The 24,832-nt window shown below is 39.5% G+C and overlaps 1 protein-coding gene across 1 annotated transcript in view; it reads right to left on the bottom strand.

The window, feature by feature from the left end:
• The window catches only part of MCF2L2 (MCF.2 cell line derived transforming sequence-like 2), a 260,280-nt gene that overhangs the window by 193,691 nt on the left and 41,757 nt on the right, over positions 1 to 24,832 (bottom strand). The window contains exons 2-3 of the mRNA XM_034662062.1: positions 23,529 to 23,612; positions 14,082 to 14,196 (exon numbers count right to left, since the gene is read on the bottom strand). Coding sequence (XP_034517953.1) covers positions 14,082 to 14,196; positions 23,529 to 23,612 — 199 coding nt within the window. The remainder of the gene's footprint in view (positions 1 to 14,081; positions 14,197 to 23,528; positions 23,613 to 24,832) is intronic.

Below are 24,832 nucleotides of genomic sequence, written 5' to 3'. Positions count from 1 at the left end.
CTTGATGTCATGGTATTAGGAAATAAGGCTTTTGGGAGGTCAGTAAGTCATAAGGGCAGAGCCTTAATGAATGGGATTAGTGCTCCTCTAAAAGAGATCCCACAGAGCTCTTTTGCCCTCTTCCTACTGTGCAAGGTTACAAGTTGGTAGTCTGCAACCCAGAAGAGGATCCTCACCAGAACCTGACCATGTTGCTACCCTGACCCCGGACTGCCTGCCTCCAGAATTATGAAAAACAGATTTCTGTTGTTTATAAACCACTCAGTCCATAGTACTTTGTTTTAACATCCTAGACTAAGTTGACACTCGTATCTAAAAATTTACATTAGAGTTTACAAAAAAGGACATGGCCAATGATAAAATTAGTAATCTGAAGTTGAAAGTTTATCAAAAATGATAAAGACAAGAACTTCTTCTGGATTATTGAGCAAAATCTGAATCTTTACACATCTTCTAAAAGTCATACAGATCAACAAAAAGAATATATAGAGCCACACAAATTTAATGCCTTGAGCATAACTAGAAGACAGAGAACACTACAAACTTCAAGTTACTTGTAAATAGATTTTTAAGAAAACAGACACCAATTTCCAGCAAAGCTATTTCTTGAGCTCCTGCTACAAGCCTATGCAGAGAGCTAGAGTATAATAGTTAATTTTACGTGTCAACTGGACTGGATCACAGAATGTCCAAATATCTGGTTAAACATTATTTCCAGGTGCACCTGTGAGGGTGTTTCCAGAAAAGATTAGCATTTTAATTGGTAAAGTAAAGCAACTGACCTCCCCAATGTGAGTGGACATGATTCAATCCACTGAGGGCCTAAATCGAATAAAAATGTGGAAGAAGGGAGGATTCACTCTCTCTTTGTCTGACTGCTGAGCTGGGACATTGATCTCCTACACTCAGTGCTCCTAGCCTTCAGACTTGGACTGTAATCTACAACATTGGCTTTCTGGCTTTCAGGCCTCTCAACTACATGACTGGCTTTCCTGAGCTTTCCTGTGGGACTTCCCAGTCTCCATAAGCACGAGTCAACCTCTTATATAAATTTCTTTACATATATATCTGGGATCTCCAGAGGAAAGAACCAATAATGTATATATAGATATATAAAAGAAGAGATTTATTATAGGAATTGGCTCATGCATTTATAAGACCAAGAAGTTTCACAATCTGCCAAATGCAAGCTGGAGAACCATGAAAGCTGGAGATGTCACTCTGTCCAAGTCCAAGGCTGGAGAATGAAGGGGCAAATGTTCTAAATCCTGATTTAAGTCCAAAAGCCCAAGAACCAGAAGCACCAATGTTCAAGGGCAAGAGAAGATGAATGTCTCAGCTCAAGCAGAGAGAGAACTCACCTTTCCTCTGCCTTTCTGTTCAATTCTGGCACTGAATAGTTTGCATGATGCCCATCCACATTGGGGAGGGCAATCTGTTTTACTTAGTTCATGAATCCAAATGTTACTCTCTTCAAGAAACGCCTTCACAGACACACTCAGAAACAATGTTTTACTAGCTATCTGGGCATCCCTCAGTCCAGTCAAACTGACACATAAAATTTACCAGATAGATAGATAGATAGATACAGATATATAGATATATATCTCCTATTAGTGATATTTATACATATATATATATATATATATCTCCTATTAGTTCTTTCTCTGGAGAGCCCTGGTTAATACATAGGGAGTGTCAAGAGATGAGGAGATTGATATGAAACAACTCCCAGGGGGAAAAAAGTACACCCTAAGTACAAAGATACTAAAAAGAAAGTCCTGGTACATTAGGGTACTAACTAAAGAAGGACTCAAAGAGGCAGTCTTGGAAAGGCAAATCTGGGAGAATCTAGGAAAGAATGACTTTCATTGAATCAAGAGATAACTTGGGGAAACTTCAGGAAAAGGATTAATTTAATATATTTAATAGAGGTTCTAATGTTAAACATACGAATAATACACAGAAATAAGGCAAGTTAAAAGGTGGAAAGAAAAAGGAGAGGGCAAGAGAAAAGAATAAAATACTGAATAAATACTGTTGTGTAGGCAGCAGATGAAATCAAAGGATATTACTGAAAACTGAAAAACCAGATAGGAAAAGATTATATTTAAAAACAGAGACCAAGAACATTAAAAAGGACATAAATACAAGGACAAAAGTCACAAATCTTCCTAAATACCAAAAGAAGTTAAAAATAAAAAAAGCAAAGAAAACCTATCACTAGAAAAATACAATAAATATAATACATTTATATTAGTTATAGTAGTTATAAAATAATGACGAAATATCAATATACATAAATGGGCTTAATTCACCTAATAAAAAGAAAGATTTTCAATTTGACTCACAAAGTTAAGACCCAACTATATACTGTATCTAAGAAAAAGATCTAGAACAAAGTCAGAAAGGCTAAAAATAAAGGAATTGGCAAAAATATACTAGGCTGGGATGGCTAGCCACTAGGGTAACTCGATTGGTTAAGCATCCAACTCTTGCTTTCAGCTCAGGTCATGATCTCAGGGTCATGAGACTAAGCCTCACATGGGGCTCCACACTCAGGGTGGAGTCTACTTGAGATTCTCTCTCTCCCTTTGCCCCTCCTGCTGTGTGCTCACTCTCTCTCTCTCTCTCTCTCAGATAAATAAATAAATCTTTTTTAAAAAAGTATACTAGGTAAATGGAAACAAAAGCAAGGGATTGAGCTCAAAATAGAAATAGAATTCAAGCCATAAAGCATTAAACATAATCAGGAACACTTCTTAATGCTGAAAGTCACAAATCACAATGAAAATATGGTAGGTATGCTCCTAATAACCCAACAGCCAGCTTTTTAAGGCAGAAACTATAGGAGATACAAGAAGACGAGGATACATTTTACATAGCAGGTTTTACTACACCAGTTTCAGCACGAGGCAGAATAAACAGACAGCATGTCAATAAGGTTATAAAAGACCTAACCAACATAATCAATAAGGAAGAACTATGGATATGTGTTGAACTTTACATCCTGATAATAGAGGATTCATCACCTTCTAAAGTACGCATGAAACATCCACAAAAAATGGTCATGATATAGGACCACAGGAAAAAAAAAAAAAGAAAAAAAAAAAAACCTTAAAATTTTAAAACCTTCTATTAAACAACTCTTCAGTAGGGGGAAATGTAAAATGTAATTACATAATTTCTACAATAGAATGATAATAAAAATATTACATATCAGAGTCTGTGGAATACATTTAAAGCAGTAATCAGAGAAAATTCAAAACCTTAAATGCTTATATCAATAAAATGAAAATAAATTTACTTTCCAACTCAAAAATGAGAAAAAAAATAAAGAAAGACCAAAGGAAAGCACAAGGAAAAACATATTAAAGATAAAGGCAGAATGAAAAAAAAGATAAAACAGAATGAATAAAGTAGAGAAAAGGAATGCAATAGCTCTAATTAATAAATGAGAATCCCATTTTTTTTAATTAACAAAATAAAGAAGCCTCTTAGCTAACTTAATCAAGGGGAGAAAAGGACAAAGCACAGGTATACAAACTAAGAAATAGCAAAAGGAAAATAACCACTGAAACACAGGAAACCTTAAATTTCTAAGAAACTATTTTGCATACTTCTATGCAAATAAACTCAGAAACCAAGGCATGAATAATTTCCTAGGAAAATATAATTTACCAAAATTGATGTCATTAGAAATATAAGTTTAAACAAGCCAATTTCCATAGAGGAAATAGAGAAAGTTATCAAGGCTAAGATTCACCAAGGAAATTTCAGAGGGGAATTCAAATTATCAATGACCATAAAGTCCCATGCCACACACACATACAAAAAGAGCTTAAAAACTGAAAGAAAACTTCAAAATACTATTTATGAAGCAAGAATGACATCGATACTTAAACCTAATAAAAACAATAAGAAAATAAAATTACCAGTTAACAGATACAATGGTAGAGAGATCTCATTCACAAGAGCAAGAAATGATAAAATACTTAGTAATAAACTTAACAATAAAGGTACAAAACTGTCAGGAAAATTTTAAACACTCCTGAAAGACACAAAAGTGATTTTAACAATCAGAAAGACTTTTCATCTTTTTGATGAGATTATTTCAACACCATAAATATGTCACTTTTCCAAAAGTTAATTTATAAATTTAACAAAGTCCCAATGAAAAGACCAAGTTTGGGTTTTTTTTGTTTGTTTGTTTTGTTTTTTTTATGGAGCTAGATGCATAAAAAGAAAACAAAAAAGAACAGTTAGAAAAACATGAAAAAAGTAAATAAAGTTTAAGGGGCCAGGAGGGGAAAGAGAATTAATCCTATCAGATATTAAACATCCTCTATAAGCAAAGTAGTGTGTTATTCACTTATGAATAGACAGAACAATTAATTTTCAAATCACTGAGGCAAAGATGAACTCTTAAAATTAGTGGTGTTAGGATAACTGAATAGCCATTTGCAAAAAGATAAACCTCTATCTACACCTCATACCACACACGAAAATAAACACCAAGTGCATCAGAACTACCTGTAAATGAAATTATACTGTATTACAAGAAAGCCTGGGTGAATTCCCCCTATAATCTAGGTATTGGAAAGTTTTCTGACAATGGTTCAAAATCCATATGCAATAAAAGAAACACTGATACATTTGATGATATAAAAATTCTGCATGGCAAAAAAATCCCAAGCTAAGTGCAAGGACAATAAAAAGGTGAGAGAAAATATATGCAGCATATATCACAGATAAAGGCTAATATCCCTAACCCATAGAGAAGTCTTAAAAATGGAGAGGAAGATAAAGATTAAAAAAGGCTTGATGGAAAAAAGAGCAAAGGTATGAAGAGACAATTCATATATATATTTAAAATGGGGGAAGGGGTGCCTGGCTGGCTGAGTTGGTGGAGTGGGTGGCTCTTGATCTCCGGGTTGTGGGTTCCAGCCTCACATTCGGCATAGAGACTACTTTAAAAAAAAAGGGGGGGGATGTGATAAAAGATGGAAAATATGAGAGAAAAGTTAAAGACACAGAAGAGAGATTAGGAAGATACAATATCTCTCTAATTTGAGTTCTAGAAGAAACACAAAAACAGACTTGGAGGAAAAAAGTTTTTTTAATTAAAAATAAATTTTAAAAAAACACAGAAAAAAATTCTAAACCTAAAACAGACTTGAATCTCCCGTTCAAAGGCCCAATAGAATGAAAGAAAAAGTTTGAAATCAAACCTGCAAAACATAAAGAAAAAAAAATTCTTATGGAAAGAAACAGCTTACCTATGAAGGAATGAGACTCAGATGTCAGAAAGAACAACCTTGTTATCAATAACATTGGCTGCTAGAAATCAATGCATCAAGGGGAGCCTGGGTGGCTCAGTCAGTTGCACAACCCACTCTTGGTTTCTGCTCAGGTCATGATCTCAGGATTGTGGGATGGAGCCCCACGTTCCAGCGCAAGAGAGAGAGAGCACAAGCAGGGCAAAGGGAGAAGGAGCGGGAGAGGGAAAGGGAGAAGCCGACTGAGGAGGGAGCCCAACACGAGGGCTCGATCCCAGGACCCTGGGATCATGACCTGAGCAGAAGGCAGATATGGGAGGGCGCCTGGGTAGCACAGTCCTTAAGCGGCTGCCTTCGGCTCAGGGCGTAATCCCAGCATTCTGGGATCGAGCCCCGTATCAGGCTCTTCTGCGGGGAGCCTGCTTCTTCCTCTCCCACTCCCCCTGCTTGTGTTCCCTCTCTCACTGGCTGTCTCTCTGTCAAATAAATAAATAAAATCTTTAAAAAAAAAAAAAAAAGAAGGTAGATATGGAACTGACTGAGCCACCCAGGCATCCCTGACCTTCAGAAATCTTGTAAGATTCACTTACCGTACACCTTTTCTGAAAAAGAAACAACTTAAGAGTTTTCCAGTGAAAATGAAATCACTATATTGTACACCTGAAACTAATATAGCATTGTGTGTCAGCTATACTTCAGTAAAAAAAAAAAAAAAATTAAAGAAAAAGAAGGAACCGCCTTCCCAGAGATACAATAAAAAGCAATCCCAGGTTGACATCTGGCAGCAGGTTCAGAGAGCAGCCACCCTGAATTATGAGGGTAAGCCAGAGGGCCTCAAAAAAATCTTCAAGAAAAAAATATACGTATTACATAAATTCTATGATAAGGAATCAGCAAGATATTAATAATGCAATATAGATAAATGCTACTCTGTAAATAAGAAAAAAAAGAAAGGCAATTAGAAATGTCAAGGGAAAAGGTATATAAATAAAAGTCACTTCCTGAGTCTGAAATGAATTAAATTGTGGCATGATTTTGAGCAATTGATGGATTTTTACAAAAGAGAACCCATTTTACCTGCATACGTGTAGCACTCCTTTGAGTGAGACAGGTTTAATGACATAGGACTACATTTCTCACTCTAGAGTCTAATGATATTACATAAATAAATGCATTTTACTGATTTCTGTGTTTGACTGTATCAACCTATAGTCAAAGGGAAAAAACCATGTATAGTAAAGATGTAAAATATATTATAAGCCTTACCAACTGAAAGAAAGTGGTATATAGGTAGAAGAACTTGAAGGATGAGAGAGAGTAAAGGAAGATGGAAATGTACAGTAAGAAATCAACAGATATTATCTAAGGTTGCTGGAGGACCAGACAGAGGTTAACTGTGTTCTTTAAATTTATCACGGTAAACATTACATGATCTAAAAACAATAATGTAACTAACAAAAATTAGGGGGTGAAAGGGAGCAAGGATTGAGAAGCATCATAGTATGCAAAACTCATTTTTCATAGCAAAGAATCACAAGATACTGTCTAAAGATGATAAATCAAAAAATAAAAACATAAATATGTAAATTAGCACCATGGAGATCACCACCATAACATTATCTGAAAACTTCATGATGCACTGGAAATAGCACGGAGCCAGGAAATCTAAGCCCTAAGCTTTACTTTTCGCCAGCTATGTATACTTATACACGTTTTCTTCTTCTACCTGGTCTTAATATCCATCTTTGTAAACGTGGATAGTTCTCAAAGTGTGGTCCTCAGACCAGCAGCAGCAGCATCTCCTGGGAACTTATTAGAAATGAAAATTATTTGGCTTCGCCCAAACTGACTGAATCAGAAAGTCTGGAGTGGGGCCAGCAATCTGTTTTAACAAGTCCCCCAAATGATTCTGATGCATGCTATTGTCTGAGAACAATCACACTAGACCAGGGGCCAACAAATGGCAGTCCATGTGCCAAAGCCACTCCACGCCCATTTTGTAAATAAAGTTTTATTGCAAAACAGCTACACTCATTGGTTTATATATTATCTATATTTGCAATTGAGCAACAAACCAGAGTTCAGTAGTTGAGGTAGAGATCATATGGCCTGCAAAGCCTAAAATATTTACTCTCTGGTCCTTTCCAGATAATGTTTGATAACCTTCAACCTAGAATATTCTGACTGAAAATATGGATTGCACATCATTACTAAATTTAATTCGATGTTTATCACCCCAGTGAAGTTGTAGAGATTATTCAATCAGAGAGGTATTTGTGCTAATAATGTCTAGAGTCCTTTCATAAGGTATTATGGACCAACTGAATCCCCCTCCCCCAACATTCTCAGGACCCCTTAAAACAGGAAGTAATACACAGTAAAGAACCATGTAATAATTAGTAAATCAATAAGTAGTATAAAAAATAAAATAAACAGCAAAAGTCAACACCCTCTGTGGCTTCTTAGGAAACATTATTGACCACATAATGACTGGTGGAAGGCATGATGAGTTGATTTTTAAAAAACAACATTCACATTTTAAACTCAGTACTGCACCCAATAGCTTCTACAATTTCATCTCAATTTTTCAGATCACCCCATCACCAAAACAACCCACATCATATAATAAATAGGAGATGGGGCTGTTTGTTTCAGCTTGTGGCAATTATCTTCTTTACAATTAATAATACTGCTGAATAAGACCAAATTCCAGATATTTACAACCATCAGCACCCATAAATTCAAGCAAGAGGCTGTGCTCTGAATGTCTAAATAAACCTAAATGGAACATAATCAGAAAAGGCAAAGTGGGCTCCTATCTGAACTGGACAGGTGACACAAAGCAGGATAGTAAAGATATTCTAAAGCAAATGAACAAAGAAAAGCCATTACGTACACACTAGGTCATCCTACTGGTGAGAAGTGCTGTCAGACTCCTAGCTCTTACACAGAGAAGGACAGGACTCTAGCATATTAAATTGTTTTTTCTGCCCTCCGGAATAGTTCATTCAAATTCTCTTGGCATATAAGACTTCCTTACCAGTGTCACCATTTATTTATAACAAATCCATGGGGTGCTCTCTAATTTTGAGCCTTAGCTGGGTGTCAAAGGTCTGGCCTCTCAAGGCATCCCTCCTGAGAGCTGAAGCACATCCACCCACCTTGGGCAATGCAGCAGCCCCACAAAACTCCCCACCCCAGACCTCTAGCCTTAGAAGTCAAACGAATAATTCCATCTCCCTGACTCTGGGGAGCAATTCCTTGGCCAGTCCAGGAAATAATGGACCTCATTCTTGCCACTCAATCAAAGCAGCACTTTTCCAATTAATGCCATTCAAAGCCACTTAAAAACAGGGGTTTTCCTATAGCCTTCATAACAGTAAGAGGCCCAGAGTGAATTTACTTCTGTGGCAGGGCTGATTTCTAAAGCTGATGAATTTTTATAATATATAACATATAATAAGAAATATAAACAAATCGTTATAATTATAACGTAATTCAGCTTTTTAATACAAAGGAGCAGCTCTCATTATAATTCACAAGGCAAATAATAACAGTGTCCTTCTCCCCTCCTTTCCTAAAGTAGAAATGCCAGATAACATTCTATCAGACAGCATATCGTAAATGAGGATATGACTCATCTCAAAGACTATTAATCAGGCTTTATGGGAGGAAAATGGACATAGGAAAATTCACCAAACGTAAGCAGGCCTCTCATCAGATTCATTATAGAAAAGACCCTTTAGAAACAGTAAATAATCATAAAATTACCACTGTTATGAAATACAATCTAATAAAAGTACTTTCTCCAATCCCTGTCAAATAATGAACTCAGAACTGTAAGTAAAACAAAGAAACTGAATAGAGTAATTCAGTAATAAAAATACATACTTAGTTATACAAATATTGATTTTGAGAAAAACAACTGTGATCTAAAAATAGCTGATCGGGGCGCCTGGGTGGCTCAGTCGTGGGGCGCCTGGGTGGCTCAGTCGTTAGGCGTCTGCCTTCGGCTCAGGGCGTGATCCCGGTGTTCTGGGATCGAGCCCCACATCAGGCTCCTCCACTGGGAGCCTGCTTCTCCCTCTCCCACTCCCCTGCTTGTGTTCCCTCTCTCGCTGGCTGTCTCTATCTCTCTGTCAAATAAATAAATAAAATCTTTAAAAAAAAAAAATAGCTGATCATCTTCTCAGTTACTCAGAATGTTTTACTAAGGCCTTTTCAAACTCTTTGGCTACAGTCAGTAGCCACGTGTTTTAAATGACAATATCTTACCTAATACCTCTGAGAAACTGACTCCTAGGATTATCCTGCTCTTGTTATAAGACAGATTCTGAAAACCTTTAGTAGTACAGACACATAGCAGATGGTACCTGATAGGCTAAAGCGGGCCCTCAGCTGTTACTGGAAACATAACGGTGATGTGGCAATGATACAACCATATATATTTTAATACCATGAGATCCACGTGGGAAGATTTCTAACTCAAGAGTTATGTACTAATTTAATTCACAAAGAAATCGCAGAGTCAGGGAAGCTCAGGAAATATAATTTTTGGCTTATGTTGCATTTAAGGAGAAGAAATCCACAACTGTGAAAACAAGTAAAAGATTTGGGTACTGCCTTCCCTCTGTCTCTCAACTTCTCCACATGTCCCACTACTGCATCTTACCCAAAAGCTAAGCCTGACTCCACATTTTCTTCCTCACACCTCAACTGCCTCTTCCCTTTCCCCACAGTGTCTCCCTGTCAGCCCTAGCAGTGAGTCTCACCCTCGGAGGAACGCTGGAATCACTTGTAGACTTTCAGCACTATAGAAGCCTAGGTTCCCCCCTGAAAAAGTTCTGATTTAATTAGCCTGAGTTTTGGTCTGGACATCAGGATTTTTTTAAAACTCCCCAAGTGATCCTGGAGCGCCTGGGTGGCTCAGTCAGTTAGGTGTCCAACTCCTGGTTTCAGCTCAGAGTCTCTTGAGATTCTCTCTCCCTCTGCCCTTCCCCTCGCTTGTGCGTGTGCTTGTGTGTTCTCACTCTCTCTCAAATAAATAAGGGGCACCTGGGTTGCTCAGTCAGTTAAGCATCTGACTTCAGTTCAGGTCATGCTCTCAGGTCCTGGGATGGAGCCTGGGAAAGAGACCAATCGAACTTCCTACTCAGCAGAGAATCTGTCCCTCTTTATCTCCCTCTGGCCCTCCCCTCAACCCCCATGCACTCTCTTGCATGCTCTCTCTCAAATAAATAAATAAAATCTTTTTAAAATTATAAAAAAAATTTTTAATAAATAAATAAAATCTTAAAAACCAACTCCCAAAAATTCCCCTAATGTGCGGCTAGGATGGAAACCACCGTCCTAGCATACTTTTGGTAAGGGAGAGCCAGGCAAAATAACAAAATAAAACAAGATGAGACAATCAAAACCAAAATGAGGGGTCAATTCCATATGCCCAGACAAGCAGTGAGATCTGTGAATACAATTCCTAAAGCCAAATACCATCATCAGTTTCTCACTCTCCCCCTCTCTGACCCTCACTGGCCCCTTTCTGTCCATCCCTTTCTACCCAGTCCTCCTGCTATCAAGCTAGCTCCCTCCTCTTCATTTTCACCTGTCCCAGTGTAGAAGCCCCTAATCAGGTCTCCCTGCCTCCTTTTCCTGGCTCCGTCTGATGCACCCTGCACACCACCACCAGATTGATCTGGTTGTCATTCTCCTCCTCAAAACCTCCAACAGCCTCTTCCTGCTCACTATGTCTAAACTCCTTAACTTGGTGGAAAAGGCCTGCCCAGTCTGTTTCCAGATGTCTTTCCAGCTCTCATTTCTCACTACTAGCTGAAAAGGAGCCTCACTCTGTTCTGATCAACCCGCGTGGTCTATAATTCCTCAAACACACTCTATGTAAAACTTAAAATTCAGGGGGTGTTGGAAATAGAAGCCAAATGTTTTGCCCAAAATCACACAGCTAGTGAGCAGTAGAATGTGGATTTCATTCCAGATTGGGGCTGTGTCCAAAGCTGTTAAACACCACCCTCTTTTCTCTCTCTGGAATGTCACCCTTCCATATCTACCCGTGGAAATCTTACCTATCTTTCAAGGCTACTCACTCCTAAAGCTTTCCTTGTTTTTCCTGTCTGAAGTGACTTTTTTCTTTTCTGATCTTCTTTAGCACTTTGTTTGCATATTTCACAAAATATCGTGACAACAGAGTCCCGTGACGAGCTTCTTGAAGTTGAAGATACTGTGTTATGGCCTCATCGGTCCTCTATAGCACCTAACAGCACCATCCACACTGTTGGCACGCAGCAAAGATCTGGTGAAGAATGAGCTGCCGTGAGAAGCTTTCTGCACTCACCTGACCCAGCCACAGTGAGAGCTCCTTGTTAATTTCAGGCACAGAGATAGCCTTGCCCTACCCTGGGTAACCTGCCATCCTCCAACTGCCTATAAAACATTTTGCAACCTGGGAAGGGCTCTGTTGCCTGGTAACCACTGTAAGATTTAGAAAGATGCATATGGTGGTTAAGTAGGAATCATAAAAGAAACAAGGGTAGTTACATTTTTTGGAACCTGAAATGGAACCTGGACAGTAAGATTCAGGTCAAATTCCCATTTTGGGCCTTCTTACCCATTGTCTCTGTTTTATGTTGAAAGAAATAGGGGTGGGGCAGCAAGTAGGGTTTGAGTAAATGCCAGGAAGAGGAAAGGAGACTAACTGGTCAGACAGCTATTCTTTCTCAAGAAACAAACAGCATTCTAGGAAAGGGGAAAAGTCCTTATTTACAAGGAATTATATAAGGAACATAGAGCAGAAAAAAGACACCAGGCCAAAACGTTAGTCCCTGATTTTGTCTTATCTCCTCTTCTACATGTGGGAGATAGGGGTCCCACCCTTCAATGCTTCTCTCTATACTGGTCCAGATGGCACTCCATGTATGCTCCTCAGTGTGACTCAGAAAATGCTGCAAGTACAAGATGAAAACCACCCATCTTGTTTAGCATATGACTGCATCCGGGGATTCAGTAAAATTAGACAGTGAGTTTAAAACAAACATAATGAGAACGGGGGTGCCATGTCTACCTGTTGCCTGCCTCCCTGCTTACCCCCTTCCTTTGCTGCTCCCCATGGAAGGAGAAGTTGCTAAGCTGATGGGTCATTGTTTTAGAATGCAAATGAGCCAAAGAGGGAGACCAAGTTCAACCCCTATAAACCAAGGAGGTAAAGGCAGGAAGACTGGAGTTCCCCTCTCCTCTGTCAGCAGCCTCCTCCTCACTCTATAACAAATACTCATCGATGGAAATGAATTATATCAGAACTGGAAATTCCACCAATAATACTTCTTGAGAACCTACTATGTGCTGGGCACTGTGCTTGGGTAGAGATAAAAGAAAACAAAACAAAACAAAAACACTGGCCCGTACTCCAGTTGTTCAGTCTAATGCGAAATGCAGAAATAATTTCCATATACTATGGTGTTATATAAGGGGTAAGCTCAGGAGTCTATGGAAATTAGGAGTCTGTGAGAGCAGAACTGAAGTCAGGGAAGGAGCCCTTGAAGAAATGAGATCAGACTGAGGCCTGATGAATGTGAAGAAGTTAGCCAGATCAAGATGGGAAAGGTGCTCAGAAGAGAGAACCACTTGAGCTCAGCGCAGAGACATACAACAACCATCCTTCAAACCAATAAAACCCCAAATCCTCACATGTCTGTGTAATACATGCCATATTTAGGGACCAAAGGAAGAAAGGAAGCAAATTTAAGCACTAAACTTTGAAGGAGTACACTTAAAAAAATAATAATAATAATAATAATAAATCCATAGCCTTCTCTGAAGAAATAAGAATGATAACAAGCAAACACAAAAACCAAAAAAATCTTTTAGAGTGGGTTTGGTTAAAGCAAACAACTCAACCGCCTGATCTCCACAGGTGGGATGAAACACCAGGTGGCCTTTCAATCACAAAGTTGGTATTGACCTCGAAATCACATGAGGCTGACAGAAAGCAAGCTAAAGAGCACACACACATGGCCTAACCTCACGGCAGTTAAGTCAGAGAGGATGTCTTAAGCACTGTAACCCCATGGAGGGTAGGGCCTTTCCTGGCTGGAGAGTGGACACCACGTTAAGAGTTGGGTCTGGACCCCACTCCCAGCTCAATCTCTGTCTGTGAAATGGTTGTCACCAATATGAACTCTGTTTCCCACACTCTACCCCTAGGAGGCCTGGATATTTACTAGGTATGAGGCCCGGGTTAGGGAGAGTAGAAACAGCAGATGCCAAAAACATCTCTGTCAAGGTCTCAGCTATAAGCACAGTTTTTATTCCCGGCCTTTGCTTCCTTGCTCTCTGACTTAGTTTCACCATCTGAATAGTGCAGGTATAAAATCTGCCTCTAAATTGCTTATTTAGGGGAGATAAACTAAATTAACTCCTAAAATGGCTTGACCTCCTTTAACAATGGCCATGTGTCCCAGATGACAAGCCCCAGGAAGCCAGAATCACCTGAATCCTGAGCAAGGAACCTGAAAGCACAAAGTCAGCATTAGCTATTCAATGTTTCATTCAAACAATGTTTATTAAGTACCTCCTATGTACACACCAGAGTCAAAATGGACACTCACTTATCATTGTTTTCTAGACTCTTCCCCCATCCCTTGTCTGTGATGGATAAATAAGAGAAATTGGCCAAGCTACATACTAGCGTGAGCCATCCTCAGGGAAGATTCCATCTCAACCCAGCCCTGCCACATGGGAAATTCAGAATAAAGCCAGTGACTGGGAAGGCAGCAAACGCTGTGTTCGGCTCACCTGGGGATGCTAGTCAGGTAGGTCATGACATTCAGAAAGTCTTCCTCTGGGAGGTGTTTAAACCCCACAAACTCTGGAAAAGTGATGATGGGGGCACCGTCTTTCCCTCGGCCTCCTGCAACAAAAATGGGTGGTCAAGATGTTAACAAAATGTCTTCGTGTCACATCCTACAGGTAAGGGACTTTAATGAATATCAAGTTGGGATATAGACACTGGCCTCCCCCTTTTCTCCCTGTATTATTTCAGACTAGAATGTGAGAAGGTTGACACAGAACTATTTTTTTTTAAAAGATTTTATTTATTTATTTGACAGAGAGAGAGACAGCCAGCAAGAGAGGGAACACAAGAAGGGGGAGTGGGAGAGGAAGAAGCAGGCTCCCAGGAGGAGCCCGATGTGGGGCTCGATCCCAGGACCCTGGGATCAGGCCCTGAGCCGAAGGCAGATGCTTAACGACTGAGCCACCCAGGCGCCCCGACACAGAACTATTTTGAACAAGTCTCTTCTCCTTCATGCTTGCTCAAGTGATGTTGTGAGAATTCAATTCTTAAATCCTTTGAAGATAGTTACTGTATAAAAGATAGCATTAATTTAATTATTTTAGCATAGGTGGAACAGTAAAATAATGCCAACACGAATGTATAATATTGTTCTTCATTTTTATAGTCAATAAATATCAAAGGTAAAAGAGCATGGTTGTTAAGAGAGTTCATTCTAAAATCAGGCAGCCCAGGAGAGCCTGGGTGGCTCAGTAGGTTAAGTATCTACCTTCGGCTCAGGTCATGATCCCAGAGTCCTGGAATCGAGCCCCACATCGGGCTCCCTGATCAGCAGGAGTCTGCTTCCCCTCTCCCTCTACCACTCCCCCAGCTTGTGCTCGCTCTCAAATAAATAAATTTTTAAAAATAAAAATAAAAAAATAAAATCAGACATCCTGGTTCAAATCCTGCTTTGCCATTTGATTTCTATGTGATTTTATGCATGATACTTGATCTAAATAGCAGTGTCCATATATCTATCTATCTATCTATCTATCTATCTATCTATGTATCATAGGAATAATACCCATAGCTACCTCAAAAGGTATTGTGAGGATTGAGAACATACATGAAAAGCGCCTTAGTAGAGTGCTTATTACATGTAAGTGTTCAACAAATAGTGATCATTATTATGGTTATAATTATTACAAGGAGGACATAATCATCTGCCCTTCAATAACTTACCAACAGGGATATAAGATATCACTGTGAAAATGGAAATGTAAAATTAATATTTAAATATTTAATTTATCAGAGCAGAAGTCACTAGATTAAATTGAATAGATTCCATTTCCTCATCTCCTTGCAGCTAGATGCAGCTATGGGACTGAGTTCTAGCCCCGAGATTCCCAAACTGTGTCCCAGGTACCCAGAGAACCATGGTGAACTTGCATAAGCAGCATGAATATTTTAAATTTTTGAGGGAAACAGCAATAGTTGGCATCTATAGGACACCATGTGTGCTACGAGCTTGAGGTAGTTCACAATTCCAACATTAAATTGCACTATATTCTTTTGAAAGGCATTGCATCTTTGTGAAGCTGGGTTTTTGGTGGCTGTTGAGAGAAAAAGCAAGTGCAATATGAAAAATAATGTAGAACAGGAAATGAGGGGGGTGATGTCCAGTCTCCTTCCAAAGTTTGAGATTACTGTACTTACCTAAGAATGCAATTTAAACACTACTTTTTCTTTCAATTTATATGTTGTTGCTGTTGTTGTTGTTTTCAAATGGCTACTAAGTTCTAAGGATATACAGACTTACTGAATTGTTTTACAGTTAGGTATTACTTTTGGCCAAGAAGGGCTGTGGAAATACTAAGATAGACTTGAGATATCTATCTGAGACTAAAAAACTAAGGCACCTAGAACTGAGAAAGCTGGGGAACCTATGCCTTAGCCAATGGGGTAAGAGCTGAATTGCTGGGAGCACCTTCCAGGTTATGCCCATGGAGGAAAACTATAAGAAAAATAAAGGCTTCCAAGTGAAGCCAACTACTAATGACTGCACGCATTACACATCTAATGAAAGAGGTAGGGCAGGGTGTGGTTTAGTGAGAATTGTGTGATTAACGAGGGTGTGGGATCAATGAAGAAATTACAGAAAACGGAGACTCAGAGAAGCAAAGGCAGGCCATGTACTCTCAATGCTATCCTAAGGAGAGAGGGGCCTGGCCCACCATCACGAGAATCTAGGCCATGTCAACAGTCTACCTGATGACACCACCATTCAGATCATCCAATCCACTCTGCTGCTCTGAGTCCACACCTGCTAAGCATCTTCTGTTTATACTCTAACTTTCCATGTAAATTTGTTTCCAGAGCAAAAATGTGCTGTCAGGCAAACATGAGTATTTCTATCACGGAAAGAGTAAGACAGCCTTGTGGTTTTCTACACCAGTCTCTTCTAGGTACTGTTAATGTGGGGTTAGGTTCTCAGAGACCAAACACTACGGAATGAAACTGTGATACTTGTCTGGATGACTAGTCATTCTTCTCAGGAAGTATCTCTTTATTAACTCTGCATGTTCATTTTAAATTTTAAAGAAAGTCACCTGCAGATTAGAATGCCTGTCAAACTTTGACATGGTGATTAAGCTGCCTCATTATATTAACTGAAAACAACTTAAATCGGGATACTCTCAGCTTTCACCTCATATTCTTCCTCTTTGCAGTTTTATAGCCATAGAAAGTTTTAGATAAATGCAAATTAAGAAAATTTACATCTCTAGTAAGGCTAAAATTAGATGCATTATAACACTGTACTAATTGCATAACCAATATTTGCCAAGAAAATGGCTAAAACATTTCAAGGACTCAAAACACCCTAAAATATTCATTAAGATAGGATTATACTATTTAATGATTTTGCCTTTTATTGTTAATTATAAATTAAAGCTCTTCACACCTAAGTGGAGAAAGATAGGTGGAGTGTTCTTATATCTCAGTTAATACCAGTACTGAACACCAGAGAGACCCAAGGTTAACTGGGGACACCACCTGCTGTTGAACATTAACTGTAAGGGACAGAAGCCCCAAGGAGACAAAGCTAAGCCTCCATACAGGCATTGACAACCCACACCAAGGTATTCGGTGCCACCTTGTGAGAAAACATGGAAATGCAAAAGGATGAAAGTATACCAAGCAAGTCCTACTCAAGGAAAATAAAACCAAACTACCTCGAAGTTAAGTAAAATGGTGACTTAAATAAATTTCAGGACTCTGTTATAATTTTTACCTGTTCATTAAATGGAAGAGGACTAGGTTTACTGCAGAAAACAGAAATAAGTTCTTGGGATACATAAGATCCATGAGGATCTGGGTGTTGGCTGGCACAAACTCCTGTCCTATAGAGGAGAATTTAGAACACAAGGAAATTCTACAGGAAGATGGTGAAGACCAACAATGAAAGAGACAGAGAGGCAGCTAACTGCTATTTGTCTTCTAAAATCCATTTTTCTTTTCTCTCCCCCCCAAAAAACTAATTTTAGACGGGAAAATGGTAATACCACTTCCTGGGAGGCACTTTAGAAATCTCAGGGCCTGGGATACTGAATAATCTATCCTACATAATAAAGAATTGTCCCACTTCCTGTGTGGTTTCTGAATATCTTAACAGAAACTCAATATAAGTGAAAATTCCATTTATAGTGATCAGATCCTACACATTCTGTTTTATACATAATAATAAAGGGTTTTTAAATATTTTTCCATTTTATTGAGATATAATTGATATATAACATGGTATTAGTTTAAGGTGTATATATATATATATAATGATTCGATATATGTATATATTGTAAAATAATCACAATAAGTTTAATTAACATCCATCACCTCACAAATCACTTTACAAACTCTTTAGATCTAATCTCTTAGCAATTTTCAAAGACACAACGTGGTACTGTTAACTATAGTCATCACACTGTACATTACATCCCCAGAATGTATTTATCTTGTAACTGGAAGTTTGTACTTTTGACCACTTTCTTCCATTTCCCCCACCCACCCTGCCTCTGGCAACCACCAATCTTTATCTCTGTTTCTGTGAGTTTGGTTTTTTTTTTAGATTCCCCATACAACTAATGGGAAAGTATTTGCCTTTCCTTGTCTGACTTATTTCACTTAGCATAATGCCCTTGAGGTCCACCCATGCAAATCAGAAATTATTTTTAAATGATTTAAATATATACTGAATTTTTCAGGAATGCAACTACCCTATAAATTGAAAGAAGATAATACTTTACTTTGTTCAGAATTTATCAACTTTGGGGGCACCTGGGTGGCACAGCGGTTAAGCATCTGCCTTCGGCTCAGGGCATGATCCCGGCGTTATGGGATCGAGCCCCACATCAGGCTCCTCCGCTATGAGCCTGCTTCTTCCTCTCCCACTCCCCCTGCTTGTGTTCCCTCTCTCGCTGGCTGTCTCTATCTCTGTCAAATAAATAAATAAAAATCTTAAAAAAAAAAAAAGAATTTATCAACTTTGTTCAGAACTATATCAACTATATTCACTAGACATTGTTTACTCTTTCAGAATCACTACAGTAAGACCACTCAGGGGGTCTGATCACCCACACCACACCCCAGCATTTGCAGCTATCACATTCATGGTGACTCCAAGCACCTGACAACTTTATTATTTTTTCTAATATAGCTAAAAATACGTATTGAAATACATATTATTTTACTACTCTTACATTCCTTTTATTTCTCCTTCACTGCTCTCCTTTACATTTTATTTCTTTTTTTCAGCATATGCATAAATAGGGGGTAGCTAGTCACCTTCTGTGAGCACACAACTAAACTACATTTGCTAGCTTCCCATGATACTAAGTGCATCCATATAAGTGATCCAGGTTCAAGTCAATGGTATGTGGTGTATGCTGTTGCTAAGCTGAGGCTTTTAAGAAGCAGTATGCTCTCTTTTCCCTGTCTGCTTTCTGTATAGAGATAATAAGATGGCCACAAAGTGGATAACAGTAACATGAGCCATAAAGTGGAAAGAACCTTCATGTAGGATGAAGATGGAGAAAAGTCATCTGCTGACCATGAACGTACATGCTAGAATGCCCCAAAAGAAATAACTAAATTTCTGTTGTGTTTGTTTGAACTACTATACACCTTGGAGTCTATTTGGTATGGCTGTTCAGCCCACCCTAAATAATACTGGTTATGGTATCCATAAATTTCAATTCAGGATAGTGGAGGGCAATACAAATCATTTGTTATAAAAAAAAAAAAAGAAAGGATTTCAATCCAACCTGACTGCAAACCATTTCCGTAGTCTACACTACTCAATACAATAGCCACTAGACATATGTGGCTGCTGAGCACCTGCAATATAACCAGTCCAAATTGAGACGTGCTATCAACGTGAAATACGAACTAAACTTCCAAGGCTTAATACAAAAAAATGTAAAGTATCTCACCAATAATTTTAAATATTGGTGATGTGTTGGAATAATATTATAGATATATTGGGTTAAATAAAAATGCTACTAAAATTAATTTCACGTGTTCGTCCTTGTTTTTTTTAGTATGGTTACTATAAAATTTTGAAGTACAAATGTGGGTCACAGTATATCTCTGTTAAACCATACTGCTCTCCACACCTGCTTGTATTGGTTCTCATTTCCTGGATACTAACCCTATCTCTGATTTAGATAGAAGTTTTGAATCTGGTCAGTTCCTTAATTTGACATTCTCCTTTGTTTCAGTGAGAATTTCCCACTTTCTGAGGGGAAACACTGTGGACTCCACAAGCCTGAGTATTTTACACCGTCATTATTAATTACTTCTAAAAGTGTTGTGTGAGAGAGGGGGGGACTTTAGACAATTATTCCAAGGGGGGGGAAATCACCATTAAAAGAAAAAGAAAAGGATAATTCCTTTTAATGGGAAGAAAGGTACAGATAAATGGCTAATTTATAACCAACCCCCCCTCTCCTGACCACCTCCTACCATAGCCATTTAAAAGCTAAATATTTGCCTTTTCTGACTCCCTTGCTGGAAGAAATGTCTACATGACACTGTTCCAGGAGGACACATAAGCAGAAGTCTACCAAGAGCTTCTGGGAAAGTTTCTGTTCTTAAGGCAGAAAGAACAGAAGAAGCCAGTATTGCTCCTTCACCTTCTTCCTGCTTTGGACACAGACTTGGTATCTGGTCTTATCAGCCATACTAACATTAAGACTTTAAAAAACAAGAGAACCACAAAGATGCACCCTTAATGTCTTTGAGCCACTGATCTAATACAAGGAATTTCTACTTTTGGACTTCTTGTTATGTGGCTTAGAAAACAAACAAACAAGTCCTATGGTCCTATGGACTAAGCGCTCTTATAGCCAGATACTATGGGAGGCACTTTCCTTAAAACAACCCACTTTATCGACGAGAAACCTGAGGTTCACAGAGACATACTAATTGTGTTGGAATGTGAACACAGAATCGTCTGAGACCAAAGCCTAGAGTGTTTCCACCACACTAACCTACTTATATTCTCTTGTTTCCTAGCTAAACCCTAAATTTAGAAATATCCCAAGTTCACTGGGAACATGCCAGTTGTCTTTCAACATCAGAGCCACCAGAGGCCCAGCCCTGGTCACTATCCAGTTCCTGCTCATGGCCCCTGCTCACAGACTTGACCATCCATTGATCCCCAACCATCTGGCCACAAAGCTGGGTCAGCCATCTCTCCCACCAGCCACGGGAGCACACTCAGAGCACAGCAGGCCAGGCCACTGGGGCCTCACTGAGAAAAAGGCTCCATCCTGTCCTTCCCAGAATTCCTGGTGGACAGGGCCTCTGGCTCTTTCCAGAGCTCAGGGGAATCTGTAGAAAAGTCTGCAGCTGGAATATCCTCACTCTGCTTGCCTGAATCAGGAAACGGAAAACTACCGTAACCCAGACCAGAGGCCATAGCTGGGTTGCCACAATGATGGGAAAAACCTAAGCATGGAGATTTCCATTTTACAACCACAGAGACACAGGGACACACCACAGCCTCCTTACTGACATCTGCTGCCACTTCAGGTAAGGACGAAAAGCCGGCCTAGTAATTCCAAGAAAGTGCTGACTCAGAGAACCCCAGAGCTACTGATATTCTTCGAGACTTACAGCGTTGCAAACACTACCACAGCTAATCCATGCTTCTCTCTCCTAAGAAGGGCAAGCTTGAGGCCACGAGATGAGAAGAGAAGCTCAAAAATGAAAGGAGTGTCTTTACCACGGTCAAAGTGACTTTCCTAACGCAGAGGTGTCCTCTCTGGTCCGGTGTGTGTTCCTATAGTTCTGTGTTCTCCATTAAAGAGCAACAATTATCTCTATTACTGACTTAGTTGTCATTTCAACTGGGAGCATGGCTTTAGTTCGTTATACAAACTGTATCACGCTGAAAAGTATTTTTTGTAATATAACCCTAAAATAAACATTTTTATGGGATTAAGATATATCAGGGAAAAAAAGTCATGTGGTTGGTAGTTGCAAAGCCAAGCATTTTTCATACACTATGTTTTTGATCCTCAAAATTAGGATGATCACACCCATTCATTACACAAATGAGGAAAGTGAGGCTTAGAGAACTAAGTTGCCCAAGGAGATGCAGCTGGCCAACAGAACCTAAATCCATAACTAGGGCTGTGTGGTACCTATTTATCACCTCTGAGAAATAAGAATAGAGAGAAACGCCTCAGTAATACTTAAAAGAGGTAACTTTGGATCACTTAATGCATAAATTAATCAGTCACTGTTCTCCTTCCCCAGAGGAGCCACTGTATAGGCCAGAATCCTGTGCTGGGGCATCCAACTTTTGGTGTAAGGATACAGAAATCAACTTCACTTCACCCATCATCCATTCCAGACCCCGACACAAATGAGCCTTGCAGCCTTCTGTGGTATAAGGCCTCAGCAGCAGTTGCCAGAAACCCAGAGGGCAGTCCCCGTCCTGCCTTTCGTTGTACAGAGTCCCAGCCTCTCCGTGAGAAGCTGTGAGACTGCACGTTCAGGAGGCTAGTTAGGCACTCCCATGGGGGCCAAGACTGGGGTGCCAGGCCGGGCATGTGAGGGGCAGTCCTCACAGGACAGACCAGCTGGACTTGGATAATTTTGAGCAGAGCTCCTATTATGTTACAGTTTCTGTTCCAAACAATACAGGTAGAAATAGGGACGCCTGGGTAGCTCAGTGGATTAAGCAGCTGCCTTCAGCTCAGGTCATGATCCCAGGGTCCTGGGATCCAACCCCACATAGGGCTCCCTGCTCAACAGGGAGTCTGCTTCTCCCTCTCCTTATGCCCCCTCCCTTCATGCGCTCTCTCTCTCGTGCTCTGCTCTCTCTCTCTCTCTCAAATAAGTAAATAATTAAAAAAAAAAAAACAGGTAGAAATAAGAAAAATGAAAGCCTTCAATGACTATATAAGCAGTGCCCAGTGTGGAGGAAAGACCAGAGAATTCTCCAGAATTTCTGGATTGTGTAAGATGTCCCGACCTGGGTACAACTCTGGGATGGGGAGCGGTATCCCAATAACAGATTGCATTTCCCACAAACTCAGAAGAATAAGGACTTGGGAGCAGATTAAATATGACTTAGAGGAAGGAAAGAAATGCGGCTTTTTTTATATCCCATGTTGTAGGGTTAAATTCATACCAACTTCATATTCTCTCTGTGATGGAACTAAGGTAGCTTTGTTGCTTTTTTCAGATGAGGAAAGTAACTTGCCACCTTATTCCCCTATGACATGTGCTAAGGACAATTAATCTCACACCATGCTTCTAAGACAGGTCTAACTGTAATTTAGGATTTAGTATGTACCTCCAGTTTCAGTAATCAAAGTCATGTCACCATTCGCTAAGCGAGTAAGAAAGAAGAGTATTATGGTAATGACAACTTCTCAGGTTGTGCCTAGGCTCAGAAAATTTCTAGCCTTTTATGAACATTAGCCTCTCTTTACTCCCAAATGCTTAATGGAAATTAATGCATTAAAATTAGGTCCATAAGAGCTAAGAGTAAAAGACAAATCTCTCAGAGAACAAATAACCTAACCAATGCTCATGAACCCTTAAAACCTCTTTTAAGGTTAGATCTTGGAAAAACCTCCAACATGAACGGAGGAGGAACATCATGGTGGCAGCTGATATTAGTAGTCATTTCCTTTTCCTTCCTCAAAATCTTTTTAGCTCTGTTCTTTACAACCCCAAAGAAATGTACTCCCTTAAGGAAGATCAAATTGTACCCAACAGCAATAGGAATGACATCTATGAGATCTGACCCTCCTCCAGCTGTTCATTGAAGCTCTGGGAGAGGCTGAAGGGATGACTAAGACTTGGGTACACTGTTCATCAAGGTTCAAGAGGCTAGGCCCTTCCCAACAAGATCCTCGCAACAAAATCTAAAATACAAATAAATTGCCCCTTACCTGAGAGAATGGCAAACTGTCTGTGCAGCTGTTCAATTATATCCACTGCCACCAAGGGCCTGATTTCCTGCTGCATAATTTCATCTGCACAGAGGAAATACAAATTAGGTTAAATTCATGTAAATCACAAAGAGAATTTAAAAGGAAGCGGGGTGGGGGGGAGAGGAAGAAAGGGAAGCTTCACTACTAGGGAAATCTGGGACTTATCTAGATATGGTTATAGGCACATTATTCTCTTGAGAATTCCATTCCTGAGATGCAGGAATGGATCTGGGTTTTGTGTGGCCTGAAGCTTATACCCATGAGCACAGAAGCCCATTTCTAGACCCTCTCCCAAGGTTTTAGGGAGGGTCAGTGCAAGGAAGGGGCCCGGAAGCTTAAGCTTCAGTAGCTCTACAGTATAGCTGCTGGGATGGTCTCATTACCAAGGCAGGTACTCAGAGACCTGCCTACTCCTTTAGTTCAGCAGGACACCTTAAACACAATCTAAGTCACCAGAGCTCGTCTCAGGCTGGGTCATGATATCTATCTGAGATTTATGAAGGTTCTTTGCTTTTTGTTTCCTTCCCTCCCTCATTCCTCCCTTTTTGCCTCCCTCCTTAATTACCTTTCTTCTCCTTCCAGATACTTCAAGGGGCCTCTTCCCACTGCCAAGCATGTTTAAGGAGACACTTCTCCATTTTGCTCATTAAAAATACTCCGTACTGAAGAAAAAGTTACAGGCTTCCAAGGCAAAAATTCAAATCTTTTGAGCACAAAACTACAAATGTCCTCTTACTCTGAGAGTGATTTGTAAGCCTTATGATTTGCATTCTATCCTTTTGGGGGAAGGGGATTAGAGAGGGGAGAAAACTGAATGGAAATCCTTAGCCTGGGCTGGAAAGAGGAAAGCATTTTCACACTCTCACTGCCTGATTAATTATTATCCTCATTTAACCATTTCCCAGAGAATCTCATAAAATGAACCGGTTATTGTTTCTATAGCAGTTAAACATCAGGTAAGATTAAGGCACGAGCCAAACAGTCTTGTACATTCATGCAATAGGAATATCCCATCAATTCAGTCTGAAGTCACGGTAATGGTATGAGATTGTAACGTTAACCAGTCAGAAGCTTATGTTTTGGGAGCTCCTCCCGGAGCCTAGGTTTCCACTTTTCCACTTTAGTATGAAGGTTAAAGGAGATGATGTATATGGGGATGGACACAGCAGATGCTCAGTAAATACCAGTTATAGCCCTTGGTCTCAAAAGGCCTTTCCCATATTTGTTTTCTGAAAGTCTTTTTTTTTTTTTTTTTTTTTAAG

The sequence above is a fragment of the Ailuropoda melanoleuca genome, chromosome 1 (assembly GCF_002007445.2).
Source record: "Ailuropoda melanoleuca isolate Jingjing chromosome 1, ASM200744v2, whole genome shotgun sequence".
NCBI classification, from domain to species: Eukaryota; Metazoa; Chordata; class Mammalia; order Carnivora; family Ursidae; genus Ailuropoda; species Ailuropoda melanoleuca.
The sequence above is the reverse complement of the archived record's forward strand: the minus strand, read 5'-3'. Positions and strand labels throughout refer to the sequence as shown.